The sequence below is a fragment of the Lepidochelys kempii genome, chromosome 2 (genome assembly GCF_965140265.1).
Source record: "Lepidochelys kempii isolate rLepKem1 chromosome 2, rLepKem1.hap2, whole genome shotgun sequence".
NCBI lineage: Eukaryota > Metazoa > Chordata > Testudines > Cheloniidae > Lepidochelys > Lepidochelys kempii.
The window spans coordinates 138026499-138053455 of NC_133257.1; the positions used below are offsets into that span (position 1 = coordinate 138026499).

The following is a 26957-nucleotide window of genomic DNA, read 5'->3' on the forward strand; positions in this document are numbered from 1 at the left end:
TTTTCAAACTGTTCCTCCCGTGATATCTTGAAGTTTTTTTTTTTTAAATTTACTCGATGCATTCTATTTCTGATATCAGGCAGGACTGCGGCAGAGCAACACGAACTCCAGCTTACGATCTTTCCTCGGCACAGTGCAACATGAGAACATCAACACTGGACTGGAAGCAGAGCTCTGGGATTGTTTTAGACGTTAGTATTAATGACGAATGCCATTTTGTTTCCTAACTTTCATTACTGACATTTAGCTGGGTCAGAAGTTGACTTCATGCAGTTCAATGGGTTAATACACCAGCTTCTCATCCCTAGAAACTTCAAATCAAACCACGGTTCAGATCACAAAAGAAAGAGTTTGGTTGTCTCAGTAGGAGGTCCTACAGATTGCGATGACTGGCAGTCTGAGTCCTCAGGATATTCTGAAGCCCGGGGTGACCTTTTTTTGTTTTTGGTGGGTCACAAGTGAGGCACAATGCCAGTTTTTGGTACATGTAAGGAAGCAGCTTTCACAGTGTTTTCCCAGCAACCACTGTGGCTCTAAGAGCTACCAGCAGAAGCTGGGAACTGAAATGACAAGCTTGCAAGGGACAGAGTTTATTTTTTAGTACTTGTCCTACACGTGGCTCTTCCTCCCAGGTAAAGTCTTAGCAGCTGAGATCTCCTGAGGTGCTCAAACTAATGACTTCCCGGGGTCAGCTTCATGTGGGCAACAAAGTAGGCTGTGCTCAGTGAGGGAATTTGTTACCACCCTGACTTCAACGCTGATGTTTAGGTCATGTTGTAGTTATTCTCCCAATCTCTTCCAGAGGGAAGGATTAGCAGGTGAGTGGGGCTGATCGGAGTGTGGCATAGATAGGGTAGGAACTGATAGAATACTTCTTACTTTTTGAACCATGGTCTGCATTATTGGTTTAGACTAGGGTTGCCAAAGAAAGTGAGTTACTTATCTACCTTATGCTCCGTTTAAAAATCCCAGTCTCAGTTTTGTAAGCTTTATAAATCTGGCCAAAGCATTTTTAGAAATTAAAACAGTGATTTATGTTTCCATCCTTCCAACAGACCATAAACAGAACTATCTGGAGCCAATAAAATATTTGTTTGCAGGCAGGGTTCAAAAGGCCCTGTAAGAACAGAACATACACTGAAGCTATTACACTGAACCCTCGCTATAGCCCGCATTGCTATAGCGCGGTCGTGGTGATGGATCCCAAATTTAAATATTTAAATTGGGATCCAGGGCAACGCGTTCCCCGCGTTAACGTGGGACCGTGCATGGATCCTGAACCCTGGGCTATCGCAAGGGTCCGGTGTACTGCAGAGTTGTGTGTTCTACAAAAACCACTGCAAGCTTTTCAGGACAGGTAGACTCTTCTTTTATCTTTGTAGAGCTTACCAGGAGATCTGGGTGCTATTGTAACTGCAATGGTTAACAGTTATAAATACTACTTCTAATAATTCTGTGTCAGCAAAATCCTTTAAAAAAAGAACTCATTTAGTCTTATAAAAATGCATCCTACATAACAACCATCTGTACAATGGATACATACAAAACTGTTATAGACTGAACTAACCTAAAATTCACTTTCACCTCCACAGGTTCCATGAGGACTAATAACTTCTCCATTTCAACACACCCTTCTTCGCAGAAGCACGGCAAGAGAGTAAGCCTAACTGCTTACCTTAAAAGGCCAATGATCCAACACTATCAAGCATTTTTCTTTTGGAGCGGGGGGACGCTTGCTGAAAGCTAAAGTTTCATATATGTTCCAAAGTCATGTTTAAGTCATTTGAATACACCTGCTTAAAACTTTTGGTTACATTTGGATAAGAATTCTTTAATTTTTCTGGACACGATCTTGTCGATCTTCTGCTGTTTTCGCATACTTACAAACAGTTTGCTCTTGTATATGTACTTGCTCCTCCCACTTGAGTCCTTCACCTCTTTACTGAAGACCAAGGACATCTCAAAAAGGAAGAGATGCCTCTCACGACCCTTTCGGATTAAAGTTTTGGGGTCCCAAACTTGGAAGGATTCCTGAAGGATGAGCTCTCCCTGAGATTCAATATTCTCATCAAATCCTGCAAACAGGCAAAGATAGACAAGGTCAAGCTGAAAAGTAGCAGTGAGAACACTAAAAACATAGCATGCTTTATCAAATCATTCCTTCACTGCTCTGTTTTCAAATACATTTAGTACTTTTAATAAAGAGGGTTCCGGGAGGTGGTATTCCAATCCCAGTTGGTTTAGGGTATGCTTTACAGTTCAAAACCAAATCATTACTCAAGTTTATGTTTCGATTCAACAGCTGAAAAGTCTTGTGAACTACTCTGGTAAGATTCTGGCTCCAAATGACATGTCTCCAAAATCAGCTTCTCATGTACATCCCCCATCATGAAATTAAACTTTTCTTACAAGGTTTCTGCCACCTTAGGCTGAAGTCTTACAAAACTATTTTGTCTTGTGAGGGTTTGGACTCATCTAAAGCCAAATGAGATTTTAACCTCATGCGACAGGACAACAGGTGTCGATTTTAAATTAGCAAATACAAATTTGCATATTCTTTCCCCAAAAAGCCCAACTAGATTTATTTGAACTATAATTCTAGGGAACAGATGGACCTGAGCCGCATATTCTAGTTGGGATCCACACCTCCTCAGATTTTAGGGTACTTACTATGAGCACCATCAGACTCATCTCTCTTTCAAAAGAGAGGAATGTAATTTGAAGAAAGACTTCTGGCCTTCAAACACCAGTTTCCTTCTAAACTAATTTACTTTTACTCACTATAAATTGGCAAGCACAATTTAACCAGTGCATTTCTCAGTCTAGACAAATGGCATCTTTTATTTTCTTAATAAAAGAAGTTCAGTAACTGCTATAGAAAGAATACAGACCTCCGAAATCTCTCACAGGTCGCAGCAGAAGTTGTAGTAAAGTCCCCTCGCCATCATTTAAAGGTGAATTTACATTTACTCTATATTTAAGTGTAAAACATTATGTAACAAAGCGGCACATAAATGGGGCCTGACTACCATGACAATATAAAACAATTTACGTAGAGAAATACGTAGAGAGTATCTTAGAGAAGTTGGATTAGGATGTTCATTTAGGAGTCTCGAGACATAAAAGGAAATGTGTTCACTCATGAGATTCATCTACCATGGAATGACTCATAACTATGCACATATGCTTTGTGACAGAAATATTAGAATATTCTGTAGAGTCAGCCTATGTGCATTTAGTGGTAAAGGATGAACATTAATGCTTTTCAGCATTCAAGCTCACATTGCATGGGACTTTGGGACTGATCCTGCAAACTTTCATTCACTTTAGTAGTTCCATAAGAATATGGAGGGGTGGGGAAAATTTTCAAAAGTGACATTTAGGAGCACGTCCCACTGAAAGTCAATGCATGATATGCTCTAAGTCATTCAGGAGATTTTGGAAATCCCATCTGAAGTGTTTTCAGTTTCCTATCACAGGGCCCAACCCTGCAGTCACAATAGTCTCAAAGAAAATGTAAATATTAGCCAACACATCTGTGATAAATCCTTTATATGCAACTTAAATTTCCTGTGGTCACGCTTTTATCTCTATTTGTGATGGGTTGCTTTGCAAAACAGATCTTCCATCAAAGTTCTCAAGTATATGGGGGATCTTTTTATGCAATACATGATCATGTACAGACTATGAAATGGTTTTGGGTCAAATGTCAATTATAAGCATATGTAAGCACTTGAATCCAAACTTAAATGCCTGCTATATTCTGCATGTACATGATTGTTCTTTTCTGGCTATGTCTCAGACTAAATTGGTTTATGTTGCCTTTTTTTTTTTTTTTTTAAACTGCCAAAAGACGTACTGTTTTTGAACCGAAAGTCAGTTATGGAACAGACAGCATACAGATGTGAAAGCAATGACCTTCCTGGAGATTATTACTTGATACATAGACCAGAACCACCTCTGGTGGATTTACATACTTTTTTGAAATTTCTTCAGACAAAAAAAGTTATAATACTGGATGAGAAATGCAGCTGAGATTATTTAGCTCTATGTGCGTTCCCTGAGAATAGAACTGAATCAAATGTTTCAACTGTAAGTAAGCTGTAAACAGCTGTATGTCGAGATGTAAGAACATCCTTTTTTTAATCAGATATATTACTATAGTTTTTTGTCATCTGCTACCTCATAGTTTTATAAAAAGAAATCATCCAAATAATTCCATTTCAAAAAGATGAAAGCATATCAATGTCATTAGAAAGCGAGAGCAACTCTAAACAAAATTTCCACTTTTCCCTCAGATCTCTCTGACTTCAGCGAATATTTTAATATGTAGTTACAGAAATTATTACACAAGTGTACGTTGGCAAGTTTTAGTTCTACCTTCCAGCATGCTGAGGTGCATGGCATCATTGGCTCGCTTTGGCACACTAAGCATCACCTCCAGACCATCTTTAATCTCGCCTTTACCTTCTTCACAGCAAGTGAGCAGCTCCTGCAGAAGATCAACGGGTCATTATTAGAACACCATCTGTTTCTACAATACAACAAAACGAAAACAGTGGCATTTGCTCTGGTGACCAAAGGCCCTGTCCTGCCAGCTGCCCTTCAGCTCCTCTCAGACTGCAAGTGGCAGTGTAGCACATACTCTATACTTCACAAGATCAGACCCTGAAGGGGTAGCAAGAGATTCTATTTGATTTGTTAACCATCCATATGTTTTAAAGTAAGCTGATCCAAATATTAATCGGTTTTTAAAACTGAAAGTGTTAAAGAAAGAAGCTTTTGATAAAGTGATTAAATTTTTAAATGTCCAGTGTTCAATAAAATGTTAGTATACACTTGCAAATCTCCCAAAAGTTATAGATTTGCTTGAATATATACATGACATACTGGTCAAAGAGATGTCCTTAAGCACTAGTAGGATGCCACAATCCTGCATTCCGATTTAACAGTATATATCCTTGTGCCCATGTGCAATCCCACTTGACTTTAGCATAAAACTGTATGGCTCCACATTACTTGACTCTAAGGCAGGACTTTCTTAGAGTCAGACATTCTTGTGCCACACTGCTGCAGCATCTAAACAACACAGGTATAAGACTCATCTTTCCTTAGCTAAAGAGGCATATATGCCCCCTCAGGTATCCAAGCGGGGCTCCACATTCACTACAGCATGTTTCTAGAACTTCTTTTCTCTTTAAAAAATAAAACGGTCTTATTGCTCATTCTTAGCCTATTTTTGCTACTTCATTTTTTTTAAAGAACGGTCAACACAATAAATGTAAGAAACTAGAGTAAAAACAGACTTCAGAGTTACGTGGCGTTAGTACTAAAAGCTGAAGATACTTCAAGAACTTTCCAGACATAGCTTCTGAAAGAGACAAATTAAAGCAACCTGCCAGAATCTGGGGAAGTGACCGAGCCCTCTGAAATTTCAACTGCCACTAATCTGTTGGCTCGCTCTACTCTTCCTAGTTGCTTTTATTTATGCTCTTTCACATCTGCCACGTCTCCTTCCTTTGCCTTTTTTTCTCTTTAAAATGCTGTTTTAATCCCTTACTTCACTGTGCAGGTGGCAGCAAACAACAGTGTGTTAGAAGACTGCTCTCTGAAGCATATAATCAGGATGCTTCACTTTGCTGATGTCTGCACAGTGGAACAGAATGAAATGGCAGGGGAGAGGCAAAATTTAAATAAACTGTATAGAGAGTGGTGCAGAGGTAAAACAAACTAACAGCAGATGATGCATGAATAATCGGAAACACAAAATAAACTTAATGTTCTCAGTTGGATACTTTCCTTAAAACTGTCAGCCCTAATGTTTTCCAGCCTTCCTTCAGTACATCATCCCACATCATGAAGTCCGAAGATAGGCCAAAATGTATGCCACAGCCTTGATTTACAACCCCAACTGATTTCAGGCACAGGGAGGGGGTCTGGATTAAGAACTCTGCATCTCCACCCACTCCTGTGTATTTGGTACTGGTCGCTTCCAAAAGTGAAAGGAGCCTATTTTCTAATTCTGGTCCAGATACAGGCAAAATCTCATGAACACAGTCAATCCAGGCACTCTGGCCAGTCCAGATGAAAGACAGCGTCCAGTTGTTTTTTGGATTCTGCCACTTTAGGCTAAAATTTCATGAGAAAAGCTTGGCATGTTTGACCCCATCAAATCTGATTTCAAACAGCAATAACCCTAGGCTGGACTCTAACTCAGAGTTTGTCTTCACTACCGGGGTAAGTCAATCTGAATTATGCTACTCCAGCTACCTGAACAACATAACTGAAGTCGATGCTTTCACTGCTCTGCGTCGATGGGAGACGCTCTCCAGTCCACTTCCCTTACTTCTGAGTCAACCAGAGAGTACTCTGCCGTCAATTTAGTGGGTCTTCGCTAGACCCATTAAATCGACACCTGCTCCATTGATTGCAGCAGCGTGGATCTCCTCATAGTGAAAACCAGCCCTCAAACTTAACTTCAAGCCTGACCCAGCTCGCAACACTGCGAATGTATTCCCTAACTAGGTAAGAAACAACTATACGTGGCGAGTGTCATTTAGTCCTAACTTTCAATTTGTTTTTATTTTTATTTCTTCTCCTGGGGATATGGGCTGGTCCACATTTTCTTCCCCCTCTAGCCTCTCACAGTGTCCCACAATGCACCAACACCCTTTAAGCTACAGGTAACTGAACAGAAATATGGAGGATGTCAATGCCACTAGGGGGATGAAGTGGCTGATTGTGAGTAGTGAGGCATATTCTACTCATACAGTTACTGCTTTGTGACTCACTGGGGTCATGAAACTAGGCTTCCTTGTCAGTGCACATCACCAATCAACTCAGACACCAGGCTGCCCCACAACTTTTTTATTAATCCATAATTTTGGCAATGTTTATATTTAAAATTAAGTTTTGAAACTGACAGCTGACACTTTCTAAACACACATCTGTTTGGATCAATATTGTAAATTAAATAATTAACAGGTTTATGGATTTATTCATTAATTTTTTTCACTGGCAGAGGACAGGGAGGATTTCACATTCAATATAAAAAGAGATGTAGTTTCCACCCGTTGTGACCTGAAATGGCCAAGCTATTAAACATTCAAAAAGAACAATAAGGAATATTTTATCAGTACACAGGCTGGCAATCAAATCAAAGTGCAATTTTAGCTAAACATAGAAAAAGTTAATATCTAATTTTGAACTTGTTAAGCACACAAAACCCAGAATACCCTAGAATATTTTAAAACTGCAAATACAGTACATTGCCCAAGTCTCATAATCACTGCCCTGGAATCCAAAGTCTTCTCTCTCCATTGTCAAACGCTTCTTTTGCTGAATTGTAAGCTCAAATTTACCCACATCCTGTAGTAGTAATAGTTGTCTATTTGTGTTTTAGTATTTGCAACGTCGTTGTCTAGATAATTTTATACAGTATTAGATAAAAATCCATAGCCCTGTGGTTTTCCAGACACTCGTAATAGTATATTAAGCAATTAAAAAATATTAATAGAGCTAGAGGCTTATGAGACTTCATTCTAGTAGCTATTTCAACATTATCATTCACAAACTCTTGGGATGGACATTAGCTGCTCATTTTTTAACTGGAAAAAGTATTTTTAAAATTAAGAGTAGGATAACTAGGGCAAGTGTATAGGTGTCATATTTGATTTACAGGTGTCTGAATAGAAAATTGCTTATTTAGGACAATTTTTTCATTTTTAAGCAGTTTCTTACAGAAGATGTTACTGCAGTTCCTGAGGCTCAGTGAAAAGCTGCAGCATCAGACCTTACGCAAGTAATAGTCCTATTGACTGTGATGGGGTTTTTGCCTGTATGAGAACTGCAGGATCAGACATCCTACAACTTTAAAGTGATACCTACCTTTAAGAGAAGCTGATATTTTGTTATTCTCTGGACAGGTTTGATAAGGTAAGAGGAGATGGAGTTGGCCAATCCATGCCGCTGTTGTATTTCCTGTATTGAACAATGATGAATTTGAGTGTCATGTGTATTAACGATAGTAGGTTAGCCAGCTACAAGTGTGATAATTGATACAATACCTGTCCTTTCCATTGTAATGAGCAAAGAAAAAAGGACGGTATGGCAAGATTTTCAAACCAAAGCATATTATGTTTTGAGTCCATCTGCTCCCCTTCCAGACAAACATTCTTTTAATTTCTTGGCCAACTCTCATCAAGCTTTTAAAAATGACCTGCATCTGAACAGCAAAGACTCTGGATCTGAAACGCTGAGTTTTTAGGCATTTTAGCTTTGATAATTATTTCCTAAGTTGCTTTGGGTAAACAGGGAAATGCTTTTGGCTGTGATGATATTGTCTGGCAATAGCCAACGCCCATTTGGGAACAGATTTCACACTGTGCTTTGCTAGTTTAAAGTGTACCCAACTCAGGGAAACATGTTTCATTAACTGCTGCTACAAGGCCAGCAGAGGGAGCAAGAAGTGTAATTTACTGACAACTTACCAAAAGAGAAAGAGCTCAGCAATAGTAGGCAAGATTTTTAAGAAGAAAGCTGAGTATTTACATGGAGGACTTTCTTCCAGTATACTATAACAGTTATAAAAGTAAGCTAATTAAGAACCTCAAACACTGAATGTTTGACTGATTGGTTGTGTCAATTTGGCACAAAACTTTAATACAGTTTACACCCACAGGGCAGTTGTACTCATTTTTAAGTAACAAATTATCTATTGAATCCATGAGTTGTAAGACCATGATCGTAATGGAGTCACACACACAGCATGGAGGTACAGACTGTGTACTAAATATGAAGTCAAGTATATTTTTAGTTTGAAGCTGAAACGCTAGATTTCTTTAATAGACTCAGAAGCATAAGGTACTGTTTTTAAGGAAATCTTAGGTTTGAGGTGTTAAACAGTTGCAAACAGCATCCCCCTATAATATACAATGCAGTCTTAGCTTCTACATATACTTAGCTATGAATGTTACATGCATGTTGTTGTGCTCATATATGTACCAAGTGTGCATTCATTTGCATACACACACTTTTTACATCAACATTAGTTGCCTAATTACACATTACGTAGGATTATTTGGTTCTCTCTGACTAGTTTTCTCTCCCAACACAGCTCTTCATTTTCATGTAGTAGAAATGCAGCATGTGGAAGTCCAACGTGATGGGTCTTTAAAACATTCATACTGTTTGGTGGCATTAGTGAAAGTTATTTGGCATACAGTTCAGATACCTGTAAAGATTTTTTTAGAGGTGATTAAATCACAAGCCCCTTTTTTCTCCTCTTTGCACAAACAGTTCTTCCCAGTATCCATTTCACTAGTGATGGCTCAGAGTACATACTTAGGAGGGAGCACCATAATTGGCATTTAAATACAAATGCACTCTTTAACCAAGGGCACATTTGGAAAGGGAATCTTAGTCCTCTATTGTGGCAACTATGAGTCCTCAATGAAGTTCGGTGCTCAAAGTCCAGAAGCAGTTGCTGCCTTTATGCCCTTGTCTCAAGTGGACATCACATATACCTTGTAAGGAACTTCCATATAAAAGCAAGTTGTGCCATAATTAGATTAGCAGCTGTGACGGGGTGATAAACCCCTCATTGGACGGGAGGGAAGTTAAGGTGCAGCTCTGGGCTAAGAGTTGGTTGCTTATGTTAGCAACAAGAAGGTGGTCAGGGAAAGTGAGGGACCCCTACTGAATGGGGGAGGCAACCTAGTGACAGATGATGTGGAAAAAGCTGAAGTACTCAATGCTTTTTTTGCCTCGGTCTTCACAGACAAGGTCAGCTCCCAGACTGCTGCACTGGGCAGCCCAGTATGGAGAGGAGGTGAGCAGCCCTCAATGGTGAAAGAACAGGTTAGGGACTATTTAAAAAAGCTGGACATGCACAAGTCCATGGGCCTGGTTCTAATGCATCCGAGGGTGCTGAGGGAGTTGGTTGATGTAATTGCAGAGCCATTGGCCATTATCTTTGAAAATTCCCCTGGACTACTGGAAAAAGACAAATATAGTGCCCATCTTTAAAAAAGGGAAGAAGGAGAACTACAGACTGGTCACAGCCTCACCTCAGTCCCTGGAAAAGTCATGGAGCAGGTTCTCAAGAAATCCATTTTGAAGAGGAGAGGAAGGTGATCAGGAACAGTCAACATGGATTCCCCAAGGGCACGTCATACTTGACCAACCTGATTGCCTTCTAGGATGAGATAACTGCCTCTGTAGATATGGGGAAAGCAGTGGACGCGATATAGCTTGACTTTAGCAAAGCTTTTGATATGGTCTCCCACAGTATTCTTGCCAGCAAGTTAAAAAAGTATGGATTGGATGAATGGATTATAAAGTGGATAGAAAGCCGACTAGATCGTCGGGCTCAATGAGCAGTGATCAACAGCTCAATGTCTAGTTGGCAGCCAGTATCAAGCAGAGTGCCCTAGGGGGTCGGTCCTGGGACCAGTTTTGTTCAACATCTTGATGACGGGATGGATTTCACAATCAGCAAGTTCACAGATGACACTAAACTGGGAGATCGATATGCTGGAGGGTAGGGATAGGGTCCAGAATGACTTAGACAAATTGGAGGATTGGGCCAAAAGAAATTTGATGAGATTCAACAAGAACAAGTGCAGAGTCCTGCACTTAGGATGGAAGAATCCCATGCACTGCTTACAGGCTGAGGATCGACTGGCTATGAGGCAGTTCTGCAGAAAAGGACCTGGGGATTACAGTGGACAAGAAGCTGGTTATGAGTCATCAGTGTGCCCTTGTTGCCAAGAAGGCTAATGGCATTTTGGGCTGTATGAATAGGAGCATTGCCAGAAGATCGAGGGATGTGATCATTCCCCTCTGTTCAGCATTGCTGAGGCCTCATCTGGAGTACTGTGTCTAGTTTTGGGCCCCATACTAAAAGAAGGATGTGGAAAAATTGGAGAGAGTCCAGTGGAGGGCAATGGAAATGATTAGGGGCTGGGGCGCATGACTTATGAGGAAAGGCTGAGGGAACTGGGATTGTTTAGTCTGAAGAAGAGTGAGGGGGCATTTGATAGCAGCCTTCAACTACCTGAAGGGGGGTTCCAACGAGGATGAAGCTCAGCTGCTCTCAGCGGTGGCAGATGACAGAAAAAGAAGCAATGGTCTCAAGTTGCAGTGGGGGAGGTCTAGGTTGGATATTAGGAAAACCTATTTCACTAGGAAGGTGGTGAAGCACTGAAGTGGGTTACCTAGGGAGGTGGTGGAATCTCCATCCTTAGAGGTTTTTAAGTCCCGTCTTGACAAAGTCCTGGCTCGGATGATTTAGTTGTGGTTGATCCTGCTTTGAGCAGGGGGTTGGACTAGATGACTTCCTGAGGTCTCTTCCAACCCTAATCTTCTATGATTCTAAGAAGGCAGGAGGACCTGAGCTGAGTCCACACCGAACCAGGAAGTGGAGGAGCCACAGCACCCAGCAACTGAAGCAGGGCTGGAAACTCAGAAGGTGATGTTTCCCAGGGATGGGCGGTGGCTGGATGGGGTGCATGCCAAGGTAGAAAGTGACCCAGGGAAGTCAACTTGGGGCAGACATCAGATGCCGACAGGTGTGCAGCCAAACCAGCCTCAAAGGGCCCTGGGTTGGAACCTGGTGTAGGGGGAAGGACCTGGTTTCCCTACCCCACTCTACCCTGTATCCACTAAGAGGAGCTGCTGCCCTGAGAACTGTATGCATTCAATGGAGATGCGTGAACCACACCCACTAGGTGCAACGGCTACCGTAGATGCTAACCAATAGGCAGGAGACCCTTTCCCCCTGATTACAGTAGCTTTGAACAGTACATTGAAAAGAAATATAAGCAGGTTACTGTTAATATACATTTTTATGCTGCTAGTCCAAGATTTTAGTCTTGATTCAGTGCAATCAAACTGAACCAAATTCATCGTTGTTAGAATATGCAGCATCTGTCTCTAAAACTGTAGTTTTATATGTGAGTTTTAGTTGCTAAAATCTGTTTGCATTTCAAAACAGATATTCAACCATTGCTATGTTTCCAATTCCTTTGATAGGTAATAGCGACTGTTTAAAATTATATTTTAATTGATTTTTAGGGGACTAAAATAGCAATAAAACACTATATATTAGACACCAGAGACATAAAAGTTCTTCGATTTAACTGACATTGTGTTGTAGGATTATTAATTATGGAGAGTTTATCTGGTGTTACTAGTCGATGTCCAATTTCTTAGGCATTCCAATGTAATTAGAACTGCATGATTAATAACAACCCATCCATATTTTTAATATATATACAAAGAGTCTGGTACTTACATCAAAATATGCTCCTGCATGCTCCAATATCAGCTGAGTAGAATCTGGCTTATTTTTACAATATGTAACATACATTTGAAACTTGTCTGCCTGCAGAACAAAATGCAAATTTAAACAGCTTACGAAACAGCATTTCCACTGCCTGAAACCAGACAAACTACAGGGGAGTCTTTTCCAATTCAACCCAACATTGTGAGAAAATACACAACCTAATTAGAGCCCTGGGCAGATACAAAATTTGTATCCACATCCAATCCAGGATCCGCAAACATGGTCAGTGGATATCCACAGATTTGCAGGGCTCTAAACATATTACAATCAAAATAATAAAAAGGAATGAGAAAGTTGATTTATAGTTAAGTGAGCTATATTCTGCCTCAAGTGTATGCACGCAACTCAAACTGATTTCAGTGGGAGCCATGTTCTTGCATTTGTTGGCAGACATTGGCTTTTTAATTCAAGTCAATAGTTTGTTTACTCCAAGAGGAAAAAAAGTACTTCTACAAATCCACTAATTAAGAAAAAGACTACACAAAACGAAAGTCTCCATCTCCTTCTGCTCTCGATTTCCTTTGTTACTTCTAACACCAACCAGGATTTCATTACCCAAGTTACGAAGCAGTGCCCAACATCTTCTGGTAATTGTTCGTATTTCTCCAGCTCCTTTAGGAATATGCTACGGGTAGAGAAAAACAGAACACCATTAAAAGGAACATGGCATGTTTTCATTAGGGCAGCTAACATTTATTTAGAGTTTAAGCAGATATATTGTTAGAGGATCTTCATACCAACAGCATGGTCTGACAACTGGATCAAGATACTATGAATGGATGAGAATCTGGGGTGCCAGGACCCTATAAATACCACATCTCAAACAACACAGATTTTAAATAGTTGGTGATAAATACTGTTGTATTGACTTTTCTTTTACTGCTACTATTACCTACTCACTGTAGTAACTGTTGCTGTTCCCTTCAGAAAGGGGCTAATTGGTGTCCTCTCACCTAAGCCCCACGAATGGTTTAATTTTTAAAATGTCAGTAAAAAATAGAAAAAGAGATGGAGGCCAGCCCCAGCAATAAAAGCCTTCCCCCCCCACCCCTAAAAAAGCCAATCAATGAAGGGAAAAAAACCTCCATTATCTATACCCATAATAAATTATTTATGAAGTTATTTAAGGGCAGCAACAGGTGCATACAAAGTAATCAACAAGTGGCTTTCTTTGCAAGCCTATTCCTTTCACAGCTAAAGTAATTTGTTATTGATCTAAGCTCCTGGTATGAATTTTATTAAGTCTGAGATTTTTCACTACTGATGCGGCATACTGCATACTGCTATTGTACCTCGTGGATCATTAGAGAATATAGCTGTTGTGAATCCCTCAGATAATATACAAAATGGTAGCTCTGCTAGACATTATTATTATTATTTCTATTACAACAGCATGTAAAAGCACCCATCAGGGTCTGGATGGTGATAAGCCAGGCAACAGACAAACACACAGGCTTACATGGTCTGTCACTCAAAAAGATTTCAATCGAACTTAATATGAGATGCAGTAAGTGCATGTAACAAACAACAGGAAAACGTGACTAAGGCTAGCTAAACATAATGCTTCTGAATCATTAAGAGTTAAAAAAAAGGTATACTGAACAAGTGTCCATATCAAACTCCTTGTAACCAGTGCTAATGCAATCCTTTTTGGCAATTTTCACAGTAGGGCCAAGGAACAACAGAAAAAGAGACTGAACTACCCCCTCCCACTAGCAGTGGTTTCTAAAAGTCAGAAATGAGCCCACTGGCAGGTGAACATGATGAACCTGACACAACCACTGCCAGTGCTAAGTAAAATCAGTGGTGCCCATCTCTTCAAGGCAATCAACCAGTCTAGAACTTTACTTAAGCGTTCAAATTGCTTCTTAAAAAATTCAAGATTAGTAGACATATCTGGGACAGAGAAGGTCATTTTAAATGGAATTATATAGCTATTTACTGAAAAATGCTACAATGGAAGCAAGTAATTCAACAATGGGGGAGACACTTTAGCTACTGCTGTGGCAAAACGTCCTTTATTCATTTATATTGTGATACAGGAGGGCCAGGGAGCAATGGTAGAATGGTTGAGGGGAAATATATAAGCCCTAGGCTAATTAAGGCGTAGTTCCCTGTAGACTAGGGAGGGTTGCTACAGGTTAATTGGAGCACCTGTGGTCAATTAAACCCTGTCAGGAACCAAATAAAACTCACTGCTTCAGGCAGTCAGAGGAGGAGGAGGAAGGAGAGAGGACTGGAGCTTGGAGATGTGTTGAGAGTTTTGGAAGACCTGAACACTGAAATAAGGGAGACCCTGCCCCAGCAGTACAGGGAGACTCCCTTCCCCGCAGCATCTCAGGACCGAGGGTAACCCCATCTAAGGGGGACGAGGGTAAGAAACCCGCAGAGATTGAGAGGGGCTGGGACTCAGAGTGAAGAGCAGACCCCTCCCCTGCTTCCCTCCTCTACCACCTTCCCGGGCTAGTTGCAGGGCCCTTGGCACCCAAGAGCAGGGGCAAGGGGTGACATCTTAGCCTCTCTCCAAGAAAAGCTCAGGACCCACCATATAAACATCGGCCATCTTGCCACAATATACACAATATTCTGACTGGGAAATACCTGAAGTGATCACTTAATCTTTACTAGTAAACATAGGCATGGAAGCTAAGTTACTCACTTATTATGGAACTCATAGATTTCCTGCATGTTTCCAAAGATAATGTGTTCTTTGTTTACAATACCAGGTGGGATCTCCTCAACGCCACTGGTCATTTCCCACAGATACGTCTGACCAGAAGGAAAAAGGCACATGAAAAGCAATCAAGTTTCCAAACAGTTGCAGTTTCTGACATTTGTAAGTAAACATTTTCAAAGGGAGAAGTGCAGGAAAGTACAACTTATAATTGATTTTGGGGTATGGAGCTTTACACACTGTGCAGCTTCAAGAAAGTCAAGGCCTGAAAGTGACAATCAAATGTGCTCCTTGAGACTTAATCTTTTCAAATATGCAATATTCCTGACAACAAACAGTGCTTCAGGGTATTATACCAAGGTCATGTTTGGATTCCAGAAGTTTTCATTTTGTGTAATAGCTACTGCTGAGCATTACTTGCTCGAGTTTAACAATTACTGGGCACTTTTCCATGGAACCTCTCTGAATTTCTATTCAAAGAGAGTCAGCCAGTCCTGAAACAAGTGATAAACACAATGAAAGAATTAACAAAGGCTCATCTCTGCTACTAACAAAACAAACTGACCAAAAACCCAACAGAAGTGGATAGTCAGTTCTGAGACCATTAAAATGTTTTCTATTGAGCAAAGAGCAATAAAGTATTGTAAATAAAAATGAGCAAAAATAAAGCACATGGGATAAATTCTCCATTGGCTGACACCTGGTGCAATTATGTTGACACCAGCAAGTTAGCAGGAGGCAAAAATTAGCACAGAATTTGGCCCTGTGATGATAAACTAACAACACTTGGTTGCTAAAGAAATGCAGAAGCAAAATGATATACATAATGAAACCTTGTCCCATAAAATATACACTTACATCCATACATTCCCGGAGGTCTCTTACATAAGCCTTTTCTGTCTGAATTAGCTCAGCCATAATGAACCTTAAAAATGACAAAAGAATGAAAGATCAAATCGCAGCCTGCTAGAGCACAGGATAATGCTTTTCCACTAACCAGAATATGCTCTCTCCATTGCAATGAACTTACTCTATTTCCAATATTACAAGAAAAGCATATAAGAGATTAATTAGCATCAGAAGGACTTTTTGTTGGGGGAGGGGCTTCCAACACTAGCAAAGTTTACACTGGAAAAAAAAAATGGAGGGATGATGCAGCAAGGATTTTAAGACCATTAACACAGAGAGAGAGAAGAGGATCCGTTAGAAGCATGGGGCTACTATTCAACTGATTAAAAAAAGAAGAGCAATAGCTGCTACTATTCATGAGCAGGAAAAATCTCGACCTTTTATGGAGTTGTGTTACTTATTTAATATTATTTTAACAGTCGTATTTTGCAAATACTTTATCCTCACTGCTACTATTTCCCTCCTTGCCCACTTATTTTTCGTGAATTTTTCTGGATTTCTACCAATTCTTCTTCTTCTTCTTTTTTTAAAATGATCCTCATTTTAAGCTTGGTTTTGAACACTTCCTAAACCCAGATAGTGAAGAACCAAAATTGGAATAAGGCAATGAATAAGTCTGTGCAAGGCTATGGAAGGTACACTCTGGGTAGTACAGAGCTCTCCTTTGCTACATTCCTATTTAAAATGTTTTGCTAAATCTTGAAGTAAAAAAATGACAGTTGCTTCGCTAACAGTAATTTATATATTTATATCTGTAAAGACTGCATTACTCTTTCCTGCGGGCAGATTTTCGCTTTTCTTCATTAAGCTCATGAGCAGCATCTCGCAGTTTCACCTCTGATCCAGGAACACTAGCTGGGATTATATCCAGCTGCAGGCTTTTGCTCTGTATTAAGGAGAAAAGGGAAAATGGTTAAGGGAGGAGACAGGGAAAAACAATGGCCAATCAGCTACAAGGAGCTATGTTAAAGCATTTGCTTATTCGCCTATTAAAACATGCAGAAATTTCACTCACCGATTTATTTGAATCAGAAGAAATCCCCAGGGCTTTTTCTAAAGAGGTCCTATATTTCTCCATGCGCAGAGAGAAGTCTCTGTACCTCTTGTCCACGGCTGTGACACATTTTTTAATCTCTGCTGCATGGGCATGCCCTTTTTCACAAAAGCCATCAGCCAGCTGTATCAACAGCTTCACCCTCTCTTTGGTTTGCTGTGAAAAACAACAGGAAAATACTGCCAAGTAAAGTTACTGCCAAGTACCTATAATGTGAGGGCTCGTTTTGTATAATTAATTATTAAAAACAAGTGGAGGGCTGATAGAAGGTAACTGAATAAGTGTTACCTTCCATCATCTCCCTTCTAACCCACCCAAGTGTTTTTAAATACCATAATTTTTCCCAAGGAAAAGAAGATCAGCAAGTGCTGCCTGCTTCTTTATTATTTCAACAGCAGCAAAAAACCTCATGCTTTAAACCTTTGGAAATTCTCTTGACTGGAAATAGAGAATATCAGTTCTGCAAGGTAAGCTTTTAGGGCAAGGACCATGTCTTCTCAGGTGTTTCTATAGCTCCTGGCACCAAGGGTCTCTGATCCCTATTAAGGTCTTTAGGTACTACCACAATACAAACACTGGCCCTAAGCCTGCAAAGACTTATGCTCATACTTAAGGACAACGCATCCTCCTGGCAAATGGCTGCAAATGTGTAGGGAAGTTGCACTAAAATGGTACTTTAAAATGCGCACACTACCCGCTGTCTGCCACTGAAAATAACAGAGGCAGCATTGCATGGCAGAAGTTTAACATTAAGAGGGCTGGACCAAGTCTTTGGGGGGGACAGTGGGTTTGGTGTGCAGAGGCATGCTTAGTCCTTCCATATATAGAATCCTAGAATATCAGGGTTGGAAGGGACCTCAGGAGGTCATCTAGTCCAACCCCCTGCTCAAAGCAGGACCAATTCCCAATTTTTGCCCCAAATCCCTAAATGGCCCCCTCAAGGATTGAACTCACAACCCTGGGTTTAGCAGGCCAGTGCTCAAACCACTGAGCTATCCCTCCCCCCCATATAATGTGACCAGTCTCTCCTTCCTTCCTCCATGACATCCTGCATTTCCAGCTATCTTTCTTTGATCACCACTCTTTACCAGCTTGAGGCTCCATGATTTTTCCACACAGGACAGAGAGCCAAGAGGTGTAGACAAAGTACAGCTTTTTAAATGGGGAGCAGGAGAGGGAAATTAGGGAAACTAATCCCTGCTGCAGTTACTTGTGCCAGAGTTCAACAATTAATAATGAACAAAATGTCCTGTGCCTGGAATGTTAGGTTTGCACCTGTAATGCTGGGTCCCATGTGGCCACAGTGTACAGAGAAGTAAGCCTGCCACTGCCTAGAAACATTGCAGTACAATATGTTGTTCTAGGTAAGAGCCATACCTGAATGATTGAATCTTTCATCTTGTGCTATCTTCTCATTAGTAAAGTGTTCAGTATTTTGAAGCACACAAACTGGAACATAATAAGCCTTACTGCTTTTTGCTAACATAAAATAAGATTTAAGAGTTGTGTTCCAGTTAAGTTCCAGATTGATCTGAAAACCAACCAAGCTGAGGACTCGAAAGGAAGTTATCTTTCTCCATTTTTAAGCGAGGTCACCACAGTCTTGTCAACGTAGGGTAACACCAGCAATTTTGTGTTTCATTTCATGTCAAGTGGAAACAGTTAAGAGAGCCAATACAGCAAGGTGAAGCTGGCCATACACCTGCTGTTGCTCTTTATTTACCTTTGCAGTGATCTGAAATTCTTCATGTTCTTTTAAAAGCTCTTGAGTGTGATGGATACTGGAACCAGTGGAAGTATGCGTGGATAAATAAAACTCTCCATTGTCATGGATCCATTCCAAAGCCTGAATAAAACAAGAAACAATGAAGAGTAGAAAAGAAAGTAGCATACTTTTTCAATAGACACCAATTTAAGTACTCAAGATACATAAAAATACTTGCATAATAAAATTACTAGACAGACCTATATTTCATTTTTATCCCTTCTACATTTCACCTGAAACAACTATGAAATGGAGTTTATCTACCTGTAATTGGAAGTCCTTCAAGATGTGTGATCCTTATCTGTAGTCCACACATGGGCATATATGCACGCCATGCACCTGAGTCTGGAAATTCTAACAGACAGCATCAGTTGACCTGCACACATGTGGTAGATCTCCTTGTACTCCCAATCAGGGGTATAAGAGGCAGTGCGGGTTCACACCTCTCCAATTCCTCTTTTTGCCACAAATTGAACAGGATCTAAAGCAGAGGGGATGTAGGGTGGGTAGTGGAATACAGATAGGGACCACACATTTTGAAGAATTTGCAGCTACCGGTAAATAATCTCCATTTCTTTTTGAAGTGCTGGTCCCTATGTGTAGTCTACATCTGGGTGACCGATAAGCAGTGCTCAGATTGGAAGGGTGAGAGGAAACCCTCAGAAAAGATGCTTGAAGTACTGCAGTTCCTACTGTTGCGTCTGCAGCAGAGGCCTGAACGAGCACGTAATGTCTGCACGTATCTAGTACTGCAATGTCCTACAGGGATACTGTAGAGGCAGCTTGTGCCCTTGTGGAGCGTGTCCTGCTGGTGTCAGAAGGAGGCATGCAAGCTAACTGGTAACACTCGATGATACACCTGAAAACCCAAACTGAATTTCTCTGAGAGGATATTGCTTGATCTTGCAATCTTTCTACGATGGCAAGAAGTAGTCTTGGTAATTTTCTGATGGGTTTGATCCTTTGAAGGTAGAACACCAGAGCATGTCCGACATCAAGGGAATTAAGTCTTTTCTCTTAGGTAGAAAAGTGGGGTTGTGGAAAAAGGAAAGGTAAGTAGATACTTCAGTTGACATGGAATTCAGAAATAACTTTGGGGAGGAACTTAGAATGGAAATGAACGGGTATCTTTTTCCTGTGAAAAACTGTATGAGGAGGGTCTGCCATGAGAGCTCCCAACTCACCCTCCTGGCCGAAGTATTAGCAACTAAAAATGAAAGTTTTATGAACAGGTTGGACATGGAGCCAAGGGTGGAAGTGTCTGTGTCCTTGAAAGATCAGTGTGTGGAAGTATGCGTCCTTCAGTCAAGGGTGACATACCAGTCTCCCGGATCCAGGGATGGGATGATACAGGCCAGGGAAATTATGCGGAACTTTAGCTTCTTTAAGTATTTGTTGAGGTCTCGTAGCTCCAGGATGGGCCATAGACGGCCCTGGGCCTTTGGGATTAAAAAGTACCACAAATAGAACCCCTTGTTCCTGTACTCAAGAGGAACTTCTTCCACTGCACCCAGCTGCAGTAACCCTTTTATCTCCTGCACTAGGAGACTCTTGTGAGAGGGGTCCCTGAAGAGGGATGGGAAGGCAGGTGGGAAGGGGGGTTAGAAAGGAACAGGAGGGTATAACCTTGCTCCACTGTGCTGAGGACCCATCGGTCCGAGGTTATAGTGGTTCAAGCAGAGAGAAAAAGGGGAAGGTGGTTGGAGAACACTGGGACAGATGGATCTGGGGAACAGTCTTGTAGGTCACACTCAGGCGCACCCTGAAAATGACCGTTTGGCCCCTTGCTTGGTACGGGTCGAGCCCGACTGAGCGTAGGGTGGAGGCGGGTGGCTCAGATGGCACTTGTAGCCCTTGGCTCGTTTGTAGGGCTGGTCCTGCCATGGCTAGTTGCCCTGGCCCTGAGGGTGCTGCGGTTTGAACGGCTTATGTGCCGGTGCTGGGACGTAAAGACCCAGGGTTTTCAGAGTGGTGTGGGAGTCCTTGAGGCCACGCAACTTGTTGTCTGTTTGCTCCGCAAAAAGGGCTCGGCCGTCAAAGGGCAAGTCCTGCACTGACTGCTGGGCCTCGGTGGACAACCCAGAGAGGAACAACCAAGAGGCTCGCAGCATGGAGATAGCAGAAGCCATGGTTCCGGCAGCAACAGCATTGGCATCTGACGCTGCCTGGAGGGCCGCCTTGGCCGTGGTCATGCCTCATCGAGGATCACTCAGAACTCCCTCTTGGAAGCCTCAGGGAGCCACCCTTTGAACTTGGCCATGGCTTGCCACATATTAAAGTCACATCGGCCAAGGTGGGCTTGGTGGTTGGCCACTCTCAGTTGAAGGCTGGAAGACTAATAAATCTTAAACCCAAAGCGATCCTACCTCTCCGAGTCTTTATTTTGGTGTGTGGCCCTGGATTGTCCTTGCCTCTCTTTGTGGTTAACCACCTCCACCACAAGGGACTTGGGGCTGGGTGGGAGTATAAGTACTCATGCCCCTTGGTTGGCACGAAGTACTTGCTTTCAGCCCTCTGGGAGATAGGGGCCAGGGAAGAGGGGGTCTGCCACAGGGCATTAGTGATTTTGGAAACCCCTTCATGAAGGGGTAGGACCACCCTGACAGGAGCCGAGGAGGAGAGGACATCAAACAGGGAGTCCGAGGGCTCTTTCAGTTCCTCTGCCTGAAGCCCCAGGTTGGATGCAACCCTTTTCAAAAGTTCCTGGTGAGCTTTGGCGTCATCTTGAGGAAGTGGGTGAGGGGGCCCTGTGATAGCCTCCTCTGGCAACGATGAGGATGATGCTGGTGCCGCAGTGTCCTCTACTTCCATTGGTGGTCCAGCAGCTTGCTCCCCTGGATCCTCCTGGACCTGTGGGTCCTACCCCCTGAAGCCTCGAGCACTGGAGCGGGATGGGATGCTGAGGCCACTGGCTTCTCCGAGGCTCTCGATGCTGACCAGACAGCCTGGGAAGTTTGGGTGAACCCCCAAGGGTTCTACAGGTACCATGGCGCCAGCTACTGCACCTGGGCCAGCGGGACAGGTTTCGGTGCTGATGATGTAGGCAGAACTGCAGGCACCAGGGATTGTCCCGCAGTCAGGGAACCTAGCTCCATGTCAGAGGTATAAATGGAGCGGTCGGTACCAGGTGACCAGGATTGGGTGGAGCGCTGGCTCTTGTCCAACTGGTGCCGGTCACTGTGTCCCAAAGCTGACCTGTCCGAGTGAGACGGGCGTCTTGGCTGGGATCTCAGGGACCGACGGTGTTCAGTGGATCTGCATCGGAGACCCAGCGATACACGCCTCATGCTACTCCACCAGTACCAAGACCGGGAGCTAATACAGGCCGCTTGCCAAGAGGATCTTCCCAGGTAGGGTGACCAACTGCTAGGAGACAGACGATGACGGTCCAGTGATCTCTGATCCTCGGTTCCGTGATCAGTACCAGGCCCTTGGAGACGGATGGGGCCGCTCCAGGAGTTTTTGCCGGATGGCGTATGCCTCAGAAGGTCTGCGCCAATCTACCGGCGAGGTACATCTCAAGTCCCTCGATCGGTGCCCCCTGTGAGGAGACCAAAGAAAACTCCGCTGAGTCTGCCTCTCTAGTCCTGAGGTGTGATGGCTTTGAGTGGCGGAACGTCCCTCTCGATGGGGAACAGTGCTGCTGAAGCAGGGACTCCTGCATAGGTCCCAGCGTGGGTTTCCCCCGAGACCGGGGTACCGCTGGAGCCGATGTGGACGGCACTAGGAGCACCAGGATCTCCTGAGCTGCTTGAAGGGCTTTGGGCGTCAAAGGCACCTGAAGTTGGCCAGAGCCTGCGCCGCTATCTGGAGTTGCAGGAGAAGTATGGGATGGGCTGCACTGCTCAACTTGAGCTGGGGCCTGACTTCCCAAAGGAGGCGTTGAGCTGCCCAGCACGGGTCGTGGCTCGCCCCCAGCCCTCTCCTTTCCCTTATGGGAGGTAGGAGAGCTTCCCTTCACAATCTTTTTTAGCTTCTTGACCAGAGTCGTGGAGGGGGATCATTGCCAGTTTGTAGGCGGCGCCAGCGAAACACTGTGCACGGAGGCTGCGGGGCTCGGGGCAGAGTCGGACCGCTGCCGGAGGGAGGGCCGACTCCATTAGGAACGCTTTCAGACAGATATCCTGCTCCTTCTTCGTCCCAGCTTTAAAGAACTTGCAGATACAGCACTTGTCACTTATGGGTCCCTCGCCTAAGCACCTTAGGTACCTGGTGTGTGGATAGCTGATGAGCATAGACCGTTTGCAGCAATCGCAGGGCATGCCCCGTCCCCCAGCTGAGTCCGGTTCGGGACTAACAAAGAATTGAGAACTACTACTAAGGGTAACTAAGAAACTACTAACTATATACAACTATATTACAGGTTTTCAAAGGTTTGCAAGAACAGAGAACGAAACAACGCTAGCTGAGGCGGTCGATGTTTCAGCACCATCGCTGGTGGCAAGAAGGAATTGAGGATGTGGGGAGCTGGTGATGCCACTTATACCGCACCATGCGGGCGCCACTCCAGAGGGCACCAGAACCAGTCCCCTACTGAGGGAAAAACTTCCGACACCAGTGCATGTGGCGAGCACACACCCCAAATCTGGAATGGACATGAGCAAGCACTCAAAGAAGAGCCATACAGCCAGGCTGTATCCAAGCTTGGGTGCTTCTGCCCATACCATATTTCTGAAATTCAGCCTTTTCTGTCTCTCCAGACTGGGAAGTCATTTTCTCGAGACGCAATTATTCTAATTTCTACCTCTCTGGCCTCAATGACAGTGACTCCTACATAGTCATTCCAAACAGTGGGTAGCTAGGATGCAGATATATAGTACCTAAGGGGTAGCTGCCAGAGGTAGAATACCTCCTGAACTGAATTTCGAATATTCCTGGGCAAGTACACCAGGAGCCAAATGACACAAGGAGGCCAGACATCTGCTAAAGCCACCTACACAAGAGACAGCCAGCATGATGCTGCCTGTACTGACTGGGCCAAGTGGACCAAAAAACAGAGTATTTGACAGAACTTTGTGTGTCATCTAGTCAATTCCAAGAAGTTAAAAGCCATTTCAATTACTACTTCTGCCTTGGAGTTCCCCTGATATTTTTATGGTTTAAAAATCACTTCTCTTTTTAAATATTCTCTCCACCATTGTGTAATAGACCCACACAAATGTATGACGTTAACCCAGTAAGCAGGACAAATAGTAAAACCGAGTGTATACAAAGTGTTATTAAATGCACACAATAGTGAAGATTTTTCTTCCCTGATCTTTCACTTACAATGATGTTATTTAACAGTTCTGAAGATACTCAAAAGTAATGCAGTTTTTAAAGGTAATATTGTTATGACTCAGCCTTTCAGGTATTTCCTTATTCATATTATTTTGCATTGGTAGAATTTACTAAAATATTTAACAATTTATTCAACACAGCCTGGCAAAAAAACAACTCAACAGTGGGGTAAAACAACCACCTGTTTGTAGTACAATATGACAGTGATAGATTGGTTATTGGTGGCTGCCTACATTTTTTTTTTTAAATTATTTCTAGTGTTCTAATTAGAGGGAGGAGTGGAGTAAGGTTTTTAAACCTTGATTCTTAATAGTCTGCCTTTCAGAAGTTCCGAGTAGCATAGTCAATGGGAGCAACCTACTCCCTCAAAGTCAGGCGATAAGCCACACCTTGATCTGCATGGGATTTGAGTTGCATGGAATGGAAAATGTTCTTAGATAAAATCCTGACCTGTTTGGCACTTCTTTCAAAGACCACATACTGCTGACACTGGTCAAGGCGCCTTTTTCTCATTGTCCAGTAATGCAGCACGCGGTTCTCCCTCTGGAAGAGTTCATTTAAGATATCTGCAGGGACAGACAAATTAACTGAAGGTTATGGTCCTTTATTTTGTAATGAAGGGAAGCTGTGAGGCTAAAAGCTCTGCAAATAAATATTGTGTTGTATTAAGAAGTACACAAAAAAAGTTTCCTTTACAAATTTAAAAAAAAAATTGTTTTATAAACAGGGACACTGATTTAGTTAAAATAAAGACTGGTGGTTTCATCAAAAAGTGGTACTGAAACAATAGGCTTTTGAGACTAGAGAGAGCACTTGATATAATGTAGGGGACAGTTCTGCACCAGGCTGGTGAGGAAAAAGAGAATGGGGACAAGTAGACAAGATGTATTTAAGCATTCAGGCTGAACATAATCAATAATCATTTCCCAACTGAAATTTCTAGAGTTCTATAAGGTATCTGGTGTCATGAAATAAACATGGGTGAACATACAGCCCAGGAATAAATACGTAAACAGATTTATTCTTGTGATATCCTAACTCACCTGAAACCCCATGCATGCAGAGAAATCCACTACAAAACTCAGAAATAAAATTACTATAATTAACATCCCTTCAAAAGTCAACAAGAATACTGTCAGTCAAACAAATCATGCACCGATTCAAATAGTCCCTAGTCCATTTGGTTTCAAGCAAATGAATTTATTACTTGGAAATGAAGACACATGTAAAAGCAGTTCTGCTGTTTATTATGCCATCTCTCTCCTTTCACACATCAGAGAATCCCGCAAACAGCAGGCCCTCAGGAATCCCCACCCACCTGCCACTGTTAATTTGATCTTTCATCCCCTCAGTTTGATTAACCACCATTTTCCCTTTTATGTCAATGACAAGGACTGGATGCACTTTACTGTCACTCAACTGTGGCCGAGAAAGGGGGAAATTCTGGATGGACACTAAAACAGAGGTTGGTTCTGATAAAAGCCACAGGATAGAGGGGGCGAGACGCTGGTGGAGAGAGAGAGGGAGTCTGATGAGATGCAAACTGGTCCTCCAACTTGGGTGGGGGCAGGGGGAGGGGAAGGAGAGAGATCAGGGATGAGCTAGTGCCTACTTAAAGATGCAAGTGAAGACTGAGGTTTAAGGCAGAGGAGATGCATATAGACATTTGTTTTAACGCTATTTTAATTCTACTGTTAGTTTCCATAAACAAATAAATCATAATTTTTGATTAAGCTGTCCTGAGTCACTGCAGTTCATTCTGGTCACAAACTTCCAGAAAGGACTGCACAGCCAGACCCAAACCCATTTAGGCTGGCTCAAACGAATGTGGCTTGTGAAACAGGAGTTTGTAACCTAATGACCCAGTCTAAAGTGGGATGAACTGCATACTTCCACTCTTGGAGAAGTGCACATAGAAGCCTTATGAGAGGAGACTCAAAGAGCTTGGTTTGTTTAGCCTAACCAAAAGAAGGCTGAGGGGAGATATGATTGCTCTGTATAAATACACCAGAGGGATAAATACCAGGAAGGGGAGTAATTATGTGAGTTAAGCGCCAATGTTGACACAAGAACGAATGGATAGAAATTGGCCATCAGCAAGTTTAGGCTTGAAATTAGGTTTCTAACCATTAGAGGAGTGAAGTTCTGCAACAGGCTTCAAGGGGAGCAAAAAGCCTAACTGGCTTCAAGACTCAGCTAGATAAGCTTATGGAGGAGATGGTATGACGAGAATGCCTACAAAGGCATGTAGCTGATCTGTGACTGCCAGCAGCAAAAATTTCCAATGGCTGGTGATGGGACACTAGATGGGGAGGGTTCTGAGTCACTCCAGAAAATTCTTTCCCAGGTGTCTGGCTGATGGGTCTTGCCCAGATGCGCAGGGTCTAACTGATCAGCATATTTGAGGTAGGGAAGGAATTTTCCCCCAGGTCAAATGGACAGAGACCCTGAGGGTTTTACGCCTTCCTGTGCAGCATGGGGTATGGGTCACTTGCAGGTTAAAACTAGTGTAAATGGTGGATTCTCTGTCACCTGGAGTCTCTTAACCATGATTTGAGGACTTCCCTAACCCCTGGCTGAGTCACTGGTCTATTACAGGAGCAGGTGAATGAGGTTCTGTGGCCTGCAATGTACAAGAGGTCAGACTAGATGACCATGATGGTCCCTTCTGACCTTAAAGTCTATGAGTCTAAGCCTCTCACCTGGAAATAGTATCCCCAACGAGACTGGGAGAGAGCTCACAAGCATAGCTTGTCCCTGAACCATAAATAGTTTATAATCCCATTTTTTCAGTTACCTATTCCACTCCTCGGTTTTTGTGACTAGAAAGTAACATTTTCGACTGCCTCACAACTTTATCTCCCATTGTGCAATCCTTCTTTCCTCTATTTTATTTCTCCTCTTGCCCATTTGTACTCCAAATTCTTAG

At 42.5% G+C, this 26957-nt stretch overlaps 1 protein-coding gene across 6 annotated transcripts in view; it reads right to left on the bottom strand.

Moving 5' to 3' along the window:
* The window catches only part of TRIO (trio Rho guanine nucleotide exchange factor), a 402095-nt gene that overhangs the window by 126954 nt on the left and 248184 nt on the right, over window positions 1-26957 (bottom strand). For all 6 annotated transcript variants that reach the window (XM_073332315.1, XM_073332317.1, XM_073332318.1 and 3 more), the window contains 11 exons: window positions 24479-24594; window positions 18707-18829; window positions 16945-17139; window positions 16700-16815; window positions 15879-15945; window positions 15006-15115; window positions 12902-12971; window positions 12296-12385; window positions 7888-7980; window positions 4381-4492; window positions 1885-2075 (listed from right to left, as the gene is read on the bottom strand). In XM_073332315.1, coding sequence (XP_073188416.1) covers window positions 1885-2075; window positions 4381-4492; window positions 7888-7980; window positions 12296-12385; window positions 12902-12971; window positions 15006-15115; window positions 15879-15945; window positions 16700-16815; window positions 16945-17139; window positions 18707-18829; window positions 24479-24594 — 1283 coding nt within the window. The remainder of the gene's footprint in view (window positions 1-1884; window positions 2076-4380; window positions 4493-7887; window positions 7981-12295; window positions 12386-12901; window positions 12972-15005; window positions 15116-15878; window positions 15946-16699; window positions 16816-16944; window positions 17140-18706; window positions 18830-24478; window positions 24595-26957) is intronic.